Source organism: Hemitrygon akajei, chromosome 22 (assembly GCF_048418815.1).
Source record: "Hemitrygon akajei chromosome 22, sHemAka1.3, whole genome shotgun sequence".
NCBI classification, from domain to species: Eukaryota; Metazoa; Chordata; class Chondrichthyes; order Myliobatiformes; family Dasyatidae; genus Hemitrygon; species Hemitrygon akajei.
Genome location: NC_133145.1, coordinates 12093436 through 12113286, shown reverse-complemented (window position 1 = coordinate 12113286; position 19851 = coordinate 12093436). Strand labels below are relative to the sequence as shown.

The 19851-nt window shown below is 49.1% G+C and overlaps 1 protein-coding gene across 3 annotated transcripts in view; it reads left to right on the top strand.

Annotated features, from left to right (window-relative positions):
* unc13d (unc-13 homolog D (C. elegans)) overlaps positions 1-19851 on the top strand; it is a 242203-nt gene that overhangs the window by 111955 nt on the left and 110397 nt on the right. For all 3 annotated transcript variants that reach the window (XM_073026706.1, XM_073026705.1, XM_073026707.1), the window contains exon 5: positions 8295-8361. In XM_073026706.1, coding sequence (XP_072882807.1) covers positions 8295-8361 — 67 coding nt within the window. The remainder of the gene's footprint in view (positions 1-8294; positions 8362-19851) is intronic.

Sequence of the window (19851 nt, the reverse complement as noted above, 5' to 3'; positions counted from 1 at the left end):
CATTTACTCCCAGAACCCTAATCCCGTTCTCCCCTTATTCCCAGAACCCTAATCCCATTCTCCCCTTACTCCCAGAACCCTAATCCTGCTCTCCCCTTACACCCTGAACCCTAATCCCATTCTCCCCTTACTCCCTGAACCCTAATCCCATTCTCCATTTACACCCTGAACCCTAATCCCATTCTCCCCTTACTCCCAGAACCCTAATCCCATTCTCCCCTTACACCCCAAACCCTAATCCTGTTCTCCCTTTACACCCCGAAACCTAATCCCGTTCTCCCCTTACTCCCAGAACCCTAATCCCTTTCTCCCCTTACACCCCGAACCCTAATCCCGTTCTCCCCTTGCACCCCGAACCCTAATCCCATTCTCCCCTTACACCCAGAACCCTAATCCCGTTCTCCCTTTACACCCCGAACCCTAATCCCATTCTCCCCTTACACCCAGAACCCTAATCCCGTTCTCCCTTTACACCCCGAACCCTAATCCTGTTCCCCCCTTACACCCTGAAACCTAATCCCATTCTCCCTTTACTCCCAGAACCCTAATCCCGTTCTCCCCTTACACCCCGAACCCTAATCCCATTCTCCCCTTACACCCTGAACCCTAACCCTAACTCTTACTCCCTGAGCCCTAATCCCATTCTCCATTTACACCCCGAACTCTAATCCCATTCTCCCTTTACACCCCGAAACCTAATCCCGTTCTCTCCTTATACACCGAACCCTAATCCCGTTCTCCCCTTACTCCCAGAACCCTAATCCTATTCTCCCTTTACACCCGAACCCTAATCCCATTTTCCCCTTACTCCCTGAACCCTAATCCCATTTCCCCTTACTCCCTAAACCCTAATCCCATTCTCCCCTTACACCCCAAACCCTAATCCCGTTCTCCCCTTACACCCAGAACCGTAATCCTGTTCTCCCCTTACACCCCAAACCCTAATCCCATTCTCCCCTTACACCCCGAACCCCAATCCCATTTTCCCCTTACTCCCTGAACCCTAATCCCATTCTCCCCTTACTCGCTGAACCCTAATCCCATTCTCCTTTTATTCCCTGAACCCTAATCCCCTTCTCCCATTACTCCCTGAACCTGAATCCCATTCTCCCCTTACTCCCTGAACCTGAATCCCGTTCTCCCCTTACACCCAGAACCCTAATCCCATTCTCCCCTTACTCCCGGAACCCTAATCCCGTTCTCCCCTTACACCACGAACCCCAATCCCATTTCCCCCTTACTCCCTGAACCCTAATCCCATTCTCACTTTACTCCCTGAACCCTAATCCCATTCTCCCCTTACTCCCTGAACCCTAATCCCATTCTCCTTTTATTCCCTGAACCCTAATCCCATTCTCCCTTTACACCCCAAAACCAAATACCGTTCTCCCCTTACACCCTGAACCCTAATCCTGTTCTCCCTTTACTCCCTGAACCCTAATCCCATTCTCCTTTTATTCCCTGAACCCTAATCCCGTTCTCCCCTTACACCCTGAACCCTAATCCCGTTCTCCCTTTACTCCCTGAACCCTAATCCCATTCTCCTTTTATTCCCTGAACCCTAATCCCGTTCTCCTTTTATTCCCTGAACCCTAATCCCATTCTCCCCTTACTCCCTGAACCCTAATCCCATTCTCCTTTTATTCCCTGAACCCTAATCCCATTCTCCTTTTATTCCCTGAACCCTAATCCCATTCTCCCCTTACTCCCTGAACCCTAATCCCATTCTCCCTTTACACCCCGAACCCTAATCCCATTCTCCCCTTACTCCACAAACCCTAATCCGATCTCCCCTTACTCCCAGAACCCTAATCCCATTCTCCCCTTACACCCCGAACCCTAATCCCATTCTCCCCTTACTCCCAGAACCCTAATCCTGTTCTCCCCTTACTCCCAGAACCCTAATCCCATTCTCCCCTTACACCCCGAACCCTAATCCCGTTCTCCCTTTACACCCCGAACCCTAATCCCATTCTCCCCTTACTCCCAGAACCCTAATCCCATTCTCCTCTTACTCCCTGAACCCTAATCCCATTCTCCTTTTATTCCCTGAACCCTAATCCCCTTCTCCCATTACTCCCTGAACCTGAATCCCATTCTCCCCTTACTCCCTGAACCTGAATCCCGTTCTCCCCTTACACCCAGAACCCTAATCCCGTTCTCCCCTTACACCCCGAACCCCAATCCCATTTCCCCCTTACTCCCTGAACCCTAATCCCATTCTCCCCTTACTCCCTGAACCCTAATCCCATTCTCCCCTTACTCCCTGAACCCTAATCCCATTCTCCTTTTATTCCCTGAACCCTAATCCCATTCTCCCTTTACACCCCAAAACCAAATACCGTTCTCCCCTTACTCCCTGAACCCTAATCCCGTTCTCCCTTTACTCCCTGAACCCTAATCCCATTCTCCTTTTATTCCCTGAACCCTAATCCCGTTCTCCCCTTACACCCTGAACCCTAATCCCGTTCTCCCCTTACTCCCTGAACCCTAATCCCATTCTCCCCTTACTCCCTGAACCCTAATCCCATTCTCCTTTTATTCCTTGAACCCTAATCCCATTCTCCTTTTATTCCCTGAACCCTAATCCCATTCTCCCCTTACTCCCTGAACCCTAATCCCATTCTCCCTTTACACCCCGAACCCTAATCCCATTCTCCCCTTACTCCCCAAACCCTAATCCGATCTCCCCTTACTCCCAGAACCCTAATCCCATACTCCCCTTTCACCCCGAACCCTAATCCCATTCTCCCCTTACTCCCAGAACCCTAATCCTGTTCTCCCCTTACTCCCAGAACCCTAATCCCATTCTCCACTTACTCCCGGAACCCTAATCACATTCTCCCCTTACACCCCGAACCCTAATCCCATTCTCCCCTTACTCCCAGAACCCTAATCCCATTCTCCTCTTACTCCCTGAACCCTAATCCCATTCTCCTTTTATTCCCTGAACCCTAATCCCATTCTCCCCTTACTCCCTGAACCCTAATCCCATTCTCCCTTTACACCCCGAACCCTAATCCCATTCTCCTTTTATTCCCTGAACCCTAATCCCATTCTCCTTTTATTCCCTGAACCCTATTCCCATTCTCCTTTTATTCCCTGAACCCTAATCCCGTTCTCCCCTTACTCCCTGAACCCTAATCCCATTCTCCTTTTATTCCCTGAACCCTAATCCCGTTCTCCCCTTACTCCCTGAACCCTAATCCCATTCTCCCCTTACTCCCTGAACCCTAATCCCATTCTCCTTTTATTCCCTGAACCCTAATCCCATTCTCCTTTTATTCCCTGAACCCTAATCCCATTCTCCCCTTACTCCCTGAACCCTAATCCCATTTTCCCTTTACACCCCGAACCCTAATCCCATTCTCCCCTTACTCCACAAACCATAATCCGATCTCCCCTTACTCCCAGAACCCTAATCCCATTCTCCCCTTACACCCCGAACCCTAATCCCATTCTCCCCTTACTCCCAGAACCCTAATCCCATTCTCCCCTTACACCCCGAACCCTAATCCCGTTCTCCCTTTACACCCCGAACCCTAATCCCATTCTCCCCTTACTCCCAGAACCCTAATCCCATTCTCCTCTTACTCCATGAACCCTAATCCCATTCTCCTTTTATTCCCTGAACCCTAATCCCCTTCTCCCATTACTCCCTGAACCTGAATCCCATTCTCCCCTTACACCCCGAACCCCAATCCCATTTCCCCCTTACTCCCTGACCCCTAATCCCATTCTCCCCTTACTCCCTGAACCCTAATCCCATTCTCCCCTTACTCCCTGAACCCTAATCCCATTCTCCTTTTATTCCCTGAACCCTAATCCCATTCTCTCTTTACACCCCAAAACCAAATACCGTTCTCCCCTTACTCCCTGAACCCTAATCCCGTTCTCCCTTTACTCCCTGAACCCTAATCCCATTCTCCTTTTATTCCCTGAACCCTAATCCCATTCTCCCCTTACACCCTGAACCCTAATCCCGTTCTCCCTTTACTCCCTGAACCCTAATCCCATTCTCCTTTTATTCCCTGAACCCTAATCCCGTTCTCCCCTTACTCCCTGAACCCTAATCCCATTCTCCCCTTACTCCCTGAACCCTAATCCCATTCTCCTTTTATTCCCTGAACCCTAATCCCATTCTCCTTTTATTCCCTGAACCCTAATCCCATTCTCCCCTTACTCCCTGAACCCTAATCCCATTCTCCCTTTACACCCCGAACCCTAATCCAATTCTCCCCTTACTCCCCAAACCCTAATCCGATCTCCCCTTACTCCCAGAACCCTAATCCCATTCTCCCCTTACTCCCAGAACCCTAATCCTGTTCTCCCCTTACTCCCAGAACCCTAATCCCATTCTCCCCTTACTCCCGGAACCCTAATCCCTTTCTCCCCTTACACCCCGAACCCTAATCCCATTCTCCCCTTACTCCCAGAACCCTAATCCCATTCTCCTCTTACTCCCTGAACCCTATTCCCATTCTCCCTTTACTCCCTGAACCCTAATCCCGTTCTCCTCTTACTTCCTAGACACTGTTCTCACTGACTTCTCTCTCATTGTGCCCTCAACTCACTTCAGCCAATTCCTGAAAACTAATTTAATTCTCCCCCACTCCCTGCACATGTCCACCCCAACTCCTATATTTTCCCTCTCCACTCTCTCCATATCCAAATCTCCCTCTCCCCTCTCTCCATATCCAAATCTCCCTCTCCCCTCTCCATATCCAAATCTCCCTCTCCCCTCTCCATATCCAAATCTCCCTCTCCACTCTCTCCATATCCAAATCTCCCTCTCCCCTCTCCATATCCAAATCTCCCTCTCCCCTCTCCATATCCAAATCTCCCTCCCCTCTCTCCATATCCAAATCTCCCTCTCCTCTCTCCATATCCAAATCTCCCTCTCCCCTCTCTCCATATCCAAATCTCCCTCTCCCCTCTCCATATCCAAATCTCCCTCTCCACTCTCTCCATATCCAAATCTCCCTCTCCCCTCTCCATATCCAAATCTCCCTCCCCTCTCTCCATATCCAAATCTCCCTCTCCCCTCTCCATATCCAAATCTCCCTCTCCCCTCTCCATATCCAAATCTCCCTCTCCCTTCTCTCCATATCCAAATCTCCCTCTCCACTCTCTCCATATCCAAATCTCCCTCTCCCCTCTCTCCATATCCAAATCTCCCTCTCCACTCTCTCCATATCCAAATCTCCCTCTCCACTCTCTCCATATCCAAATCTCCCTCTCCCCTCTCTCCATATCCAAATCTCCCTCCCCTCTCTCCATATCCAAATCTCCCTCCCCTCTCTCCATATCCAAATCTCCCTCTCCCCTCTCTCCATATCCAAATCTCCCTCTCCCCTCTCTCCATATCCAAATCTCCCTCTCCCCTCTCCATATCCAAATCTCCCTCTCCCCTCTCTCCATATCCAAATCTCCCTCTCCCCTCTCTCCATATCCAAATCTCCCTCTCCCCTCTCCATATCCAAATCTCCCTCTCCCCTCTCCATATCCAAATCTCCCTCTCCCCTCTCTCCATATCCAAATCTCCCTCCCCTCTCTCCATATCCAAATCTCCCTCTCCCCTCTCTCCATATCCAAATCTCCCTCTCCCCTCTCTCCATATCCAAATCTCCCTCCCCTCTCTCCATATCCAAATCTCCCTCTCCCCTCTCCATATCCAAATCTCCCTCTCCCCTCTCCATATCCAAATCTCCCTCTCCCCTCTCCATATCCAAATCTCCCTCTCCCCCTCTCTCCATATCCAAATCTCCCTCTCCCCTCTCCATATCCAAATCTCCCTCTCCCCTCTCCATATCCAAATCTCCCTCTCCCCCTCTCCATATCCAAATCTCCCTCTCCCCTCTCCATATCCAAATCTCCCTCTCCCCTCTCTCCATATCCAAATCTCCCTCTCCCCTCTCTCCGTATGTGAATTTCCCTCTCCCCTCACTCTGTATGTGAATTTCCCTCTCCCCTCACTCTGTATGTGAATCTCCCTCTCCCCTCTCTCTGTATGTGAATCTCCCTCTCCCCTCTCTCTGTATGTGAATCTCCCTCTCCCCTCTCTCTGTATGTGAATCTCCCTCTCCCCTCTCTCTGTATGTGAATTTCCCTCTCCCCTCTCTCTGTATGTGAATTTCCCTCTCCCCTCTCTCTGTATGTGAATCTCCCTCTCCCCTCTCTTTGTATGTGAATTTCCCTTTCCCCTCTCTCTGTATGTGAATCTCCCTCTCCCCTCTCTGTATGTGAATTTCCCTCTCCCCTCTCTCTGTATGTGAATTTCCCTTTCCCCTCACTCTGTATGTGAATCTCCCTCTCCCCTCTCTCTGTATGTGAATTTCCCTTTCCCCTCTCTCTGTATGTGAATCTCCCTCTCCCCTCTCTCTGTATGTGAATTTCCCTCTCCCCTCTCTCTGTATGTGAATTTCCCTCTCCCCTCTCCATATCCAAATCTCCCTCTCCCCTCTCTCCATATCCAAATCTCCCTCTCCCCTCTCCATATCCAAATCTCCCTCTCCCCTCTCCATATCCAAATCTCCCTCTCCCCCTCTCCATATCCAAATCTCCCTCTCCCCTCTCCATATCCAAATCTCCCTCTCCCCTCTCCATATCCAAATCTCCCTCTCCCCTCTCTCCGTATGTGAATTTCCCTCTCCCCTCACTCTGTATGTGAATTTCCCTCTCCCCTCACTCTGTATGTGAATCTCCCTCTCCCCTCTCTCTGTATGTGAATCTCCCTCTCCCCTCTCTCTGTATGTGAATTTCCCTCTCCCCTCTCTCTGTATGTGAATCTCCCTCTCCCCGCTCTCTGTATGTGAATCTCCCTCTCCCCTCTCTCTGTATGTGAATTTCCCTCTCCCCTCTCTCTGTATGTGAATCTCCCTCTCCCCGCTCTCTCTGTATGTGAATCTCCCTCTCCCCTCTCTCTGTATGTGAATCTCCCTCTCCCCTCTCTCTGTATGTGAATCTCCCTCTCCCCTCTCTCTGTATGTGAATCTCCCTCTCCCCTCTCTCTGTATGTGAATTTCCCTCTCCCCTCTCTCTGTATGTGAATTTCCCTTTCCCCTCTCTCTGTATGTGAATCTCCCTCTCCCCTCTCTCTGTATGTGAATTTCCCTTTCCCCTCTCTCTGTATGTGAATTTCCCTCTCCCCTCTCTCTGTATGTGAATCTCCCTCTCCCCTCTCTCTGTATGTGAATTTCCCTTTCCCCTCTCTCTGTATGTGAATTTCCCTCTCCCCTCTCTCTGTATGTGAATCTCCCTCTCCCCTCTCTCTGTATGTGAATCTCCCTTTCCCCTCTCTCTGTATGTGAATCTCCCTCTCCCCTCTCTCTGTATGTGAATCTCCCTCTCCCCTCTCTCTGTATGTGAATTTCCCTTTCCCCTCTCTCTGTATGTGAATTTCCCTCTCCCCTCTCTCTGTATGTGAATCTCCCTCTCCCCTCTCTCTGTATGTGAATCTCCCTCTCCCCTCTCTCCGTATGTGAATCTCCCTCTCCCCTCTCTCTGTATGTGAATCTCCCTCTCCCCTCTCTCTGTATGTGAATCTCCCTCTCCCCTCTCTCTGTATGTGAATTTCCCTCTCCCCTCTCTCTGTATGTGAATCTCCCTCTCCCCTCTCTCTGTATGTGAATCTCCCTCTCCCCTCTCTCCGTATGTGAATCTCCCTCTCCCCTCTCTCTGTATGTGAATCTCCCTCTCCCCTCTCTCTGTATGTGAATCTCCCTCTCCCCTCTCTCTGTATGTGAATTTCCCTCTCCCCTCTCTCTGTATGTGAATCTCCCTCTCCCCTCTCTCTGTATGTGAATTTCCCTTTCCCCTCTCTCTGTATGTGAATCTCCCTCTCCCCTCTCTCTGTATGTGAATTTCCCTTTCCCCTCACTCCTGTATCCCACTCTCACCTCCACTCCACTGCCTTTGAGCTTTGGCATTGTTTCTTTGTGATCCCACCTTTTCCTGGCTCCCTCCACGTAGGAAGTTGTCATCCCAGACAGAGGCAGAGAGACAATGAGCTGCCCAGCAGGAGAGGAGCTGGAGCGAAGCCTCAGCCCTGGAGTTTGATCAGAGCTGGCCTGACCTCTTCGGGCAAAGTCTGCATGGGTCACATTCCAGTTGCTCTCGGAGCAGCCCCTGTGGAGACCAGTCTCGCTCTGGGCCATGACGACACCTTTGGACACCAGTTTCTGACTTGCGGAGGTAGTCAGCCCCTCAGACTTTGGTGCCCCTGTTCTTACACTGCAGTGTGTCTGGTGTTGCTATCGAGAGCATTTACACTGTTCTCTCTGCTTCTCTCACAGCCGCCCTCCACCTTTCTGAAGCTGACAGTGAAGGAGGCCAATGGGATTATTGGGAAGGATGCAACCGGTGAGTGCTTTGTTCCAAAGCTTGGACTGGCTTCCAGTCCTCTGCACCATGAGTGTTTCAAATAGACCAGGTCACCCAGATCAGCCAGGAGCTGAGCCTAACCCACCTGGACAAAAAAAGACACGTACGTTCGAATGCTGTTCATGCTCTGCTGTCAAGGACATTAGAAGACTAAGGAGTGTCAGTGCAGAGGATTATAACGTGACGTGCTTCAGTAGGAAGAGTGAGCAATTATCATTGCACAAGTACATTGCCATGGGCAGGGAGGATCTGATTTGCACAAGTACATTGCCAGGGGCAGGGAGGATCTGATTTGCACAAGTACATTGCCATGGGCAGGGAGGATCTGATTTGCACAAGTACATTGCCAGGGGCAGGGAGGATCTGATTTGCACAAGTACATTGCCATGGGCAGGGAGAATCTGATTTGCACAAGTACATTGCCAGGGGCAGGGAGAATCTGATTTGCACAAGTACATGTCCAGGGGCAGGGAGAATCTGATTTGCACAAGTACATTGCCAGGGGCAGGGAGAATCTGATTTGCACAAGTACATTGCCAGGGGCAGGGAGGATCTGATTTGCACAAGTACATTGCCAGGGGCAGGGAGGATCTGATTTGCACAAGTACATTGCCAGGGACAGAGAGAATCTGATTTGCACAAGTACATTGCCATGGGCAGGGAGAATCTGATTTGCACAAGTACTTTGCCATGGGCAGGGCGAATCTGATTTGCACAAGTACATTGCCATGGGCAGGGAGAATCTGATTTGCACAAGTACTTTGCCATGGGCAGGGAGAATCTGATTTGCACAAGTACATTGCCATGGGCAGGGAGAATCTGATTTGCACAAGTACATGTCCAGGGGCAGGGAGAATCTGATTTGCACAAGTACATTGCCATGGGCAGGGAGAATCTGATTTGCACAAGTACATGTCCAGGGGCAGGGAGAATCTGATTTGCACAAGTACATTGCCATGGGCAGGGAGAATCTGATTTGCACAAGTACATTGCCAGGGACAGAGAGAATCTGATTTGCACAAGTACATTACCATGGGCAGGGAGAATCTGATTTGCAGCAAATGGGCAGCAAGAGAAACATAAATTACACTTATTTTACTAGAAAATAAAGCAAGTAGGACAAAAGAAAAGTGCAAAGTGGACAGTGTGGTCACCATGCTGGTAAACTAGTGATTAGGGTTTTGCTGGTTGATTCAAGAACCAAACAGTTGAAGAGAAGACCATAAGATATAGGAACACAATTAGACCATTTGCTCCACCATTTCATCATGGCTGATCCAATTTTACTCTCATCCTCAATCTCCTGCCTTCTCCCCATATCCTTTCCTGCTGTGACCAGACAAGAATTATCAACTTCTGCCATAAATGTACACAAAAACTTGGCCTCCACAGTTGCCTGTGGCAAAGAATTCCACAGTTTCGCCACCCCATGGCTAAAGAAATTCCTCCTCATCTCCGTCCTAAAAGGGTGCCCCTCTATTCTGAAGCTGTGTCCTCTGGACCTAGACTCTCCCACCATAGAGGATGTGCAGGACAGCTAGCAGATGTTCTCACTGACATCTTCAACATCTCCCTGAGCAACGCCACCATTCCAACGTGTTTCAAGGCCACCACCATCGTCCCCGTGCCGAAGAAGTCTTCAGTGTCCTGCCTCAATGACTACTGTCCCGTTGCACTCGCATCCATCATCATGAAGTGTTTCGAGAGGCTCGTCATGAGGCATATCAAGACCCTGTTGCCCCTCTCACTGGACCCCCTGCAGTTTGCATACCGTCCCAACCGCTCAACAGATGATGCCATTGCCACCACCCTCCACCTGGCCCTAACCCACCTGGACAAAAAAGACACATACGTTCGGATGCTGTTCATAGACTTCAGTTCAGCATTCAACACAATCATCCCTCAGAAACTGATTGGAAAGCTGAGCCTACTGGGCCTGAACACCTTCCTCTGCAACTGGATCCTAGACTTCCTGACTGGGAGACCTCAGTCAGTCCGGATCGGGAGCAGCATCTCCAACACCATCACACTGAGCACGGGGGCCTCCCAGGACTTTGTGCTCAGTCCACTGCTGTTCACTCTGCTGACCCACGACTGTGCTGCAACACACAGCTCGAACCACATCATCAAATTCGCCGATGACACGACCATGGTGAGTCTCATCAGCAAGAACGATGAGTCAGCTTACAGAGAGAAGGTGCAGCGGCTAATGGACTGGTGCAGAGCCAACAACCTGTCTCTTAATGTGAACAAAACATAAGAGATGGTTGTTGACTTCAGGAGGACATGGAGCGACCACTTCCTGCTGAACATCGACGGCTCCTCGGTAGAGATCGTAAATTTCTTGGTGTTCACCTGGCGGAGAATCTCACCTGGTCCCTCAAAACCAGCTCCATAGCAAAGAAAGCCCAGCAGCGTCTCTACTTTCTGCGAAGGCTGAGGAAAGTCCATCTCCCACCCCCCATCCTCATCACATTCTACAGGGGTTGTATTGAGAGCATCCTGAGCAGCTGCATCACTGCCTGGTTCGGAAATTGCACCGTCTCGGATCGCAAGACCCTGCAGCGGATAGTGAGGTCAGCTGAGAAGATCATCGGGGTCTCTCTTCCTGCCATCACGGACATTTACACTACACGCTGCATCCGCAAAGCAAACAGCATTATGAAGGACCCCATGCACCCCTCATACAATCTCTTCTCCCTCCTGCCGTCTGGGAAAAGGCACTGAAGCATTCGGGCTCTTACAACCAAACTGTGATACAGTTTCTTCCCCCAAGCCATCAGACTCCTCAATACCCAGCGCCTGGACTGACACCAACTTACTGCCCTCTAGTAATGTTCAATGTCCAAGTTCCTGCCTGATAGCCTCATATTTCCCCTTACTCCAATTAAATGTTTCCCTAACTTGTCTGTTCCTATCCCTCTCCAATGCTATGGTAAAGGAGATAGAATTATGATCACTATCTCCAAAATGCTCTCCCACTGAGAGACCTGACACTTGACCAGGTTCATTTCCCAATACCAAATCAAGTACAGCCTCTCCTCTTGTAGGCTTATCTACATAGTGTCAAGAAACCTTCCTGAACACACCTAACAAACTCCACCCCATCTAAACCCCTTGCTCTAAGAACATGCCAATCAATATTTGGAAATTAAAATCTCCCACCACAACAACCCTGCTATTATTACACCTTTCCAGAATCTGTATTGTATTGTTTCATGCAGCACCATGGTCCTGAAAATTTTGTCTCATTTTTACTATGCACTGTACCAGCAGTTATGGTCAAAATGACAATAAAAGTGACTTGACTTGACTTGACATAGGAGACATCTTCTCCACATCCACTCTATCAAGGCCTTTCACCATTCAATAGGTTTTCATGAGGTCATTCTAGTGAATACAGGCCCAGAGCCATCAAACACTCTTCATATGACAAGCTGTTCAGTACTGGAGTCACTTTCATGAATCTGCTTTGAATAAACCTGCTCACAATACTCCACATGAGGCCTCACCAGTGCTTCCAAGTTATTTTATCAGTGTCCCCAGATACCCTGAGAGCTCATCTTTAATAATCAACTCCAACATCTTCCCAACCGTTGAGATCAGACTAACTGGCCTATAATTTCATTTCTTCTGCCTCTCTCCCTTCTTAAAGAGCAGAGTGACATTTGTAATTTTCCATTTAGAATGGTGCAGGAAATGCAGGGTAGTAGTTATGGGTGATTTCAACTATACTCATATTGACTGGCACCTCCTGACTGCAAGGGAGATAGATGGGGCTGAATTTGTCAGGTGTGTTCAAGAAGGATTCCTGACACAGTATGTGGACCGGCCAACGAGAGGAGAGGCTATACTGGATCTAGTTCTGGGTAATGAACCTGGTCAGGTGACAGACCTCTTGGTGGGGGAGCATTTTGGTGAGAGTGACCACAACTCCCTTAGCTTCAGCATAGCTATGGAAAGGGATAAAATCAGACGAAATGGTAAAGTGCTTAACTGGGGAATGGCTAACTTTGAAGGGATGAGGCAGGAACTAGTGAGAGTAAATTAGAAACAGATGTTCAAAGGGGAAAGCACAGAAGTAATGTGGGAGAAATTTAGGGACCACTTGAGCTGGGTTCAGGATAGGTTTGTCCCACTGAGACAGGGAAAAAATGGTAGGAAAAGGGAACCATGGCTGACGAAACACGTGAGGCAACTCAAGTGGACGCAGGAAGCAAGAAGCAGGAGGGGCTCATGAGAAATATTAGGTAGCCAGGAAGGAGTTTAAGAAAGGACTTAGGAGAGCTCGAAGGGGGCACGAGAAGGCCTTGGCATGTAGGATTAAGGAGAACCCCGAAGTATTCTAAGCACATGAGAAGAACAGAAGGATGACAAGGATGAAGGTGGAGCCACTAAATGATAAAGAAGGCAACATGTGTTCGGAGACAGAGGAGGTTGGGGAGGTCCTAAATGAATACTTTGCTTCAGTATTCACAAGTGAAAAGGACCTTGATCAGGGTGAGGTAAAATAGATCAGGCCTGTGTGCTGGACAATGTGGAGATTAAGGAAGAAGAGTTGGATTTTCTTAAAAACATCAAGGTTGATGAAGTCCCCAGGGCCGAACGTGATATATCCCAGGTTGATGTGGGAAGTGAGAGAAGAGATCGCAGGAGCATTAGCCATGATCTTTGAATCCTCCTTGGCCGCAGGGGAGGTGACGGAGGATTGGAGAATGGCAAATGTAGTTCCCTTGTTTAAAAAGGTAATGGGGAGAAAACTGGGAACTATATACCAGTGAGTCTTACGTCGGTGGTATGCAAACTACTGGAAAGGATTCTTAAGGATAGTGTTTACGAGCATTTGGAGAAGTAGTCTACTCAAGGATAGTCAACATGGCTTTGTGAAGGGAAGGTCATGCCTCACGAGCCTAATTGTTTTTTGAAGAGGTAACAAAAGAAATTGATGAGGGTAGGGTGGTAGATGTGGTCTACATGGACTTTAGCAAGGCATTTGACAAGGTCTCTCATGAGAGACTCATCCAGAAAGTCATGAGGCATGGGATCAGTGGAACATTGGCTGTTTGGATAAAAAATTGGCTTAAAGGAAGAAAGCAGAGGGTAGTTGTGGAAGGAAAGTATTCTGCCTGGAGGTCGGTGACTAGTGGAGTGTCTCAGGGATCTGTCCTGGGACCCCTGCTATTTGTGATTTTTATAAATGACCTGGATGTAGTATGGGTGAGTAAGTTTGCGGATGACACGAAGATTGGAGGAGTTGTGGATGGAGCTGTAGGTTGTCAAAGGTTACAAGTGGATATAGACAGAATGCAGAGTTGGGCAGAAAAATGGCAGATGGAGTTCAATCTGGATAAGTGTGTGGTGATGCATTTTGGAAGGACAAACCAGAAGACTGAGTACAGGATTAATGGTCAGTTACTTAAGAGTGTGGATGAACAAAGGGACCTTGGGGTTCAAATCCATACATCCCTCAAGGTCACTGCACAGGTTGATAGGATAGTTAAAAAGGCCTATGGGATGCTAGGCCTCATTTTTAGGGGGATTAAGTTCAAGAATAGAAAGGTCATGTTGCAACTCTACAAATCTCAGGTGAGACCACACTTAGAGTATTGTGTTCAGTTCTGGTCACCTCATTATAGGAAGGATGTGGAAGCTATGGAGAGGGTGCAGAGGAGATTTACCAGGATGTTGCCTGGATTGGAAAACAAGTCTTTTGAGGCAAGGTTAGCAGAGTTGGGACTTTTTTCTTTGGAGCGTAGAAGAATGAGAGGGGACTTGATAGAGGTTTACAAGATTGTTGGAGGCATAGATAGGGTGGATAGTCAGTACCTGTTTTCCAAGGCACAAATAGCAAACACCAGAGGGCATATGTACAAAGTTAAGGGAGGGAAGTTTAGGGGAGACATCAGGGGTAAGTTTTTTGCACAGAGGGTTGTGAGTGCCTAGAATGACTTGCCAGGGATGGTGGTGGAGGCTAAAACATTAGGGGTATTTAAGAGCCTCTTGGACAGGCACATGGATGAAAGAAAAATGGAGGGTTACAGGGTAGTGTGGGTTTAGTACTTTTTAAAAATGGAATATATGGGTCGGCACAACATGAGGGCTGAAGGGCCTGTACTGTGCTGTAGTGTTCCCGTGCTCTAGCCCTCCAGAACCATTCCTGAATCTAGTGATTCTTGGACAGTCATTATTAATGCTGCCACAATACCTTCAGCCACCTCTTTCGGAACTGCCTCCAGACAGTGGTGTATCTAAGGTATGGCCCGTGCCCTGGGTGCCACTTGAAGGGGGTGCCACTGAGCAGTTTCTATTAAAGTCAGACAAGCCATCCTCGGATAGTGAAAAAATAATTTTCTTCAGATGTCTTTGATTGTCGTGGGTGAGAAGCACTAGGATGGCCTTAGTTCAGAGCATTGTGTAAGAAGACCATGAAACGTTTCTTCACGAAGAAGAAGGAAAGTGGAGCTGAAGGAAGGAAGAGATGAAAGTTTGAGGTGGAGGAAGCCAAGAAGTCAAGCAAGTTCTCCATGCCCTTCTTTGAAAAGTCCGGAACAAGTAGCCGACGCGTTCCATGGAGTTGCCTGCACGTGATACAAGTTTGTTAGAATCCGAAGGTGGATCAAGTACAAATGTGTCACAAGCCGAGGAGGAAGTCAATTCAGATAAATCTGAGTATGACGAGATTAAGAGTGAGACTGCCACAGAGAATGTGGATGGGAAGACGATGGTGGTGGTGGTGATGTTGAGTTTATTGACAAGATTTTACAAGATGAGATTGAACCTGACAACACTGAACCTAGTGAACTGGATGGTGTCAAAGAGCCTCGAACTGTCATACCAGAAGTGATTGAACAGCATGACATTGGACTTCTGAAGTTCGACAAGGATACTGGAAACGCAATTCTCCCTGACACGTTGAGAACAGAAATAATAAAGCTATGTTCGAAGTATTTCCAGAACAGTGAGGGGCCTTTCCTACCAACAAATAACCACTCAATGAACTAAACTTGGTTCAAGAGGAAATTGGGAAATGGTCGTGGTGAGGAAGTGACTCACTCATGGCTGGTCTATTCCCCTTCTTAAAATGTTTGCATTTTGTATCTGTTGTCTGCTCTATTCCCGATCAGACCATCAATCCTCATTGGAGCAGGAAAGTGGACTCAACCAGTGGAAAGCCCCTGAAAGGATTAGTGTTCATGAAAATGCCAGAGTCATCGGGAATGCTTCACACAGTGGAAAGAAATTTAGCTGGAAACAGAGGAGTTATTGACATGGTATTTCAGTCACAGATTGAGAAGGAAAAGCAGATGTGGTGTGATATCTTGACGAGAATCCTTCACTGCATAAAATTCCTTGCGACTTAGAACCAGGCTTTGCGAGGACACTTCAGCTAGATGATGATTCCAATGTGAATTTCCTTGGCTTACTGAAGCTAATAGCTATCCTTGACCCTGTCATAAAAGAACACCTCACTCATTGGGAAAGTCATTGTGGATCTACGTCTTATCTTTCACTGGGTGTCCAGAACGAATTCATCCACATGATGGCATCCACTGTTCGCCAGAGTTCGCTGAGAAGCATTCGTAAAGCCAAGTACTATGTTCTCATGTTCGACTGGACTCCTGATCAGGCAGACCGTGAGCAGATGTCAGAAGTAGTGAGGTATGTGGAAGTTATTCTTCCTTGGTTTTATCCAGATAAGCCAGAAGGATGCTGAGAGCTTGGTTGAAGACATCTTGAAACAGCTAGAGAAGGACGAAATGGAGCTACAAGATTGTCGGTCACAGTGCTATGACAATGCTGCTGTGATGGCTGGACACAGAAGCGGTGCTCATCAAAGAATATGAGACAAACAACCTGGCAGTGTTTGTGCATCACTCACTCAGCTTGGTGGGTGTGGTGAACTACATATACCTGTCTGGACACGCCCCTGCTGACTGCTCCTGTGGCTCCTCCCACTGACCCTGGTAGAGTTATTGATGGTGAACTACATATACCTGTCTGGACACGCCCCTGCTGACTGCTCCTGTGGCTCCTCCCACTGACCCTGGTAGAGTTATTGATGGTGAACTACATATACCTGTCTGGACTGCTCCTGTGGCTCCTCCCACAGACCCTGGTAGAGTTATTGATGGTGAACTACATATACCTGTCTGGACTGCTCCTGTGGCTCCTCCCACTGACCCTGGTAGAGTTTGTGGTGAACTACAGATACCTGTCTGGACACGCTCCCCTGCTGACTGCTCCTGTGGCTCCTCCCACTGACCCTGGTAGAGTTATTGATGGTGAACTACAGATACCTGTCTGGACACGCCCCCCCCTGCTGACTGCTCCTGTGGCTCCTCCCACAGACCCTGGTAGAGTTTGTGGTGAACTACAGATACCTGTCTGGACACGCTCCCCGCTGACTGCTCCTGTGGCTCCTCCCACAGACCCTGGTAGAGTTATTGATGGTGAACTACAGATACCTGTCTGGACACGCTCCCCTGCTGACTGCTCCTGTGGCTCCTCCCACAGACCCTGGTAGAGTTATTGATGGTGAACTACAGATACCTGTCTGGACACGCTCCCCGCTGACTGCTCCTGTGGCTCCTCCCACAGACCCTGGTAGAGTTATTGATGGTGAACTACAGATACCTGTCTGGACACGCTCCCCTGCTGACTGCTCCTGTGGCTCCTCCCACAGACCCTAGTAGAGTTATTGATGGTGAACTACATATACCTGTCTGGACTGCTCCTGTGGCTCCTCCCACAGACCCTGGTAGAGTTATTGATGGTGAACTACAGATACCTGTCTGGACACGCCCCTCTGCTGACTGCTCCTGTGGCTCCTCCCACAGACCCTGGTAGAGTTATTGATGGTGAACTACAGATACCTGTCTGAACACGCCCCCCTGCTGACTGCTCCTGTGGCCCCTCCCACAGACCCTGGTAGAGTTATTGATGGTGAACTACATATACCTGTCTGGACACGCTCCCCTGCTGACTGCTCCTGTGGCTCCTCCCACTGACCCTGGTAGAGTTTGTGGTGAACTACATATACCTGTCTGGACACGCTCCCCTGCTGACTGCTCCTGTGGCTCCTCCCACAGACCCTGGTAGAGTTTGTGGTGAACTACAGATACCTGTCTGGACACGCTCCCCTGCTGACTGCTCCTGTGGCTCCTCCCACAGACCCTGGTAGAGTTTGTGGTGAACTACAGATACCTGTCTGGACACGCTCCCCTGCTGACTGCTCCTGTGGCTCCTCCCACAGACCCTGGTAGAGTTATTGATGGTGAACTACATATACCTGTCTGGACACCCCCCTGCTGACTGCTCCTGTGGCTCCTCCCACTGACCCTGGTAGAGTTATTGATGGTGAACTACATATACCTGTCTGGACACGCTCCCCTGCTGACTGCTCCTGTGGCTCCTCCCACAGACCCTGGTAGAGTTATTGATGGTGAACTACATATACCTGTCTGGAATGCTCCTGTGGCTCCTCCCACAGACCCTGGTAGAGTTTGTGGTGAACTACAGATACCTGTCTGGACACGTTCCCCTGCTGACTGCTCCTGTGGCTCCTCCCACAGACCCTGGTAGAGTTTGTGGTGAACTACAGATACCTGTCTGGACACGCCCCCCTGCTGACTGCTCCTGTGGCTCCTCCCACAGACCCTGGTAGAGTTTGTGGTGAACTACATATACCTGTCTGGACACGCCCCTCTGCTGACTGCTCCTGTGGCTCCTCCCACAGACCCTGGTAGAGTTATTGATGGTGAACTACATATACCTGTCTGGACACGCTCCCCTGCTGACTGCTCCTGTGGCTCCTCCCACAGACCCTGGTAGAGTTTGTGGTGAACTACAGATACCTGTCTGGACTGCTCCTGTGGCTCCTCCCACAGACCCTGGTAGAGTTTGTGGTGAACTACAGATACCTGTCTGGACACGCTCCCCGCTGACTGCTCCTGTGGCTCCTCCCACAGACCCTGGTAGAGTTTGTGGTGAACTACAGATACCTGTCTGGACACGCTCCCCTGCTGACTGCTCCTGTGGCTCCTCCCACGGACCCTGGTAGAGTTATTGATGGTGAACTACATATACCTGTCTGGACTGCTCCTGTGGCTCCTCCCACAGACCCTGGTAGAGTTTGTGGTGAACTACAGATACCTGTCTGGTCACGCCCCCCTGCTGACTGCTCCTGTGGCTCCTCCCACAGACCCTGGTAGAGTTATTGATGGTGAACTACAGATACCTGTCTGGACTGCTCCTGTGGCTCCTCCCACAGACCCTGGTAGAGTTATTGATGGTGAACTACATATACCTGTCTGGACTGCTCCTGTGGCTCCTCCCACAGACCCTGGTAGAGTTTGTGGTGAACTACAGATACCTGTCTGGACACGCCCCCCTGCTGACTGCTCCTGTGGCTCCTCCCACAGACCCTGGTAGAGTTATTGATGGTGCATCAGTGGGTGCACTCCTCGGCTTGTGAGGCGTTGGTACGTGATCTACTTTCGGATTCTGACAAACCTGTAGCAGGTGCAGGCGACTCCATGGAATGTGTCGAACAACTTGTTCCGGACTTTTCAAAGAAGGGCATGAAGAACTTGCTCGATTTCTTGGCTTCCTCTGCCTCCAACTTTCCTCTCTTCCGTCCTTCAGCTCCACTTTCCTTCTTCTTCGTGAAGAAACGTTTCATGGTCTTCTTACACAATGCTCTGAACTAAGGCCATCCTAGTGCTTCTCGTCCATGACAATCAAAGACAGATCATACATCTGAAGAAAATTCTGTTTTCACGATCTGAGGTTGGCTTGCCTGACTTTAATAGAAACTGCTCGGTGGCGCCCAGGGCACGTGCCATACCTTAGAGACGCCACTGTGTAAATATTACCAATACTGGGGAGCAGTGTATCTGTATAGGGCTGAGCCTGCTGCTCTCTGCATCTTCTAACATTCCTGCCCGTTCAAATTGCTGTACCAGTCCATGGTGCAACCAGCCAGCATACCAGGGGCAACCAGGGGTCCAAATATAGGCAGATAATGAGCCTACCATTGAAAGCATTCTTTCACCAATAGATCAGAAGGTGTTTGTTCCTGTTAGTGTCAGCGACAAGCCGATATCAAGAAACTAAACATACTGGTCTGCTTTCCTTATGATTGTATCTGTGTGCTGGAACTTCCCATTCCAAAGGAGATCCAGGAATGGATATTTGAGAGACTTGCCCTGTGTCCTTCAATCGTGGACGAAGGAAGGACAAGATGAGAAAGTGATTCATAAGAGCAGCCAGTATGCTGGGGTTTACAAACAGCGCACAGTAAGTGTGGTGAACTAAGATTAGAAGTTGTTACCAGAACATAGGGTCCAATTGTGGTCACCTCACCACAAAAAGGATGTGAAGCTCATTGAAGGTGCAGGAAACACAGAATAATTGGGGTTCATTTTGTTTTCTTATTGCATGGCATTTGACAGCCACACCTCCTGTCAG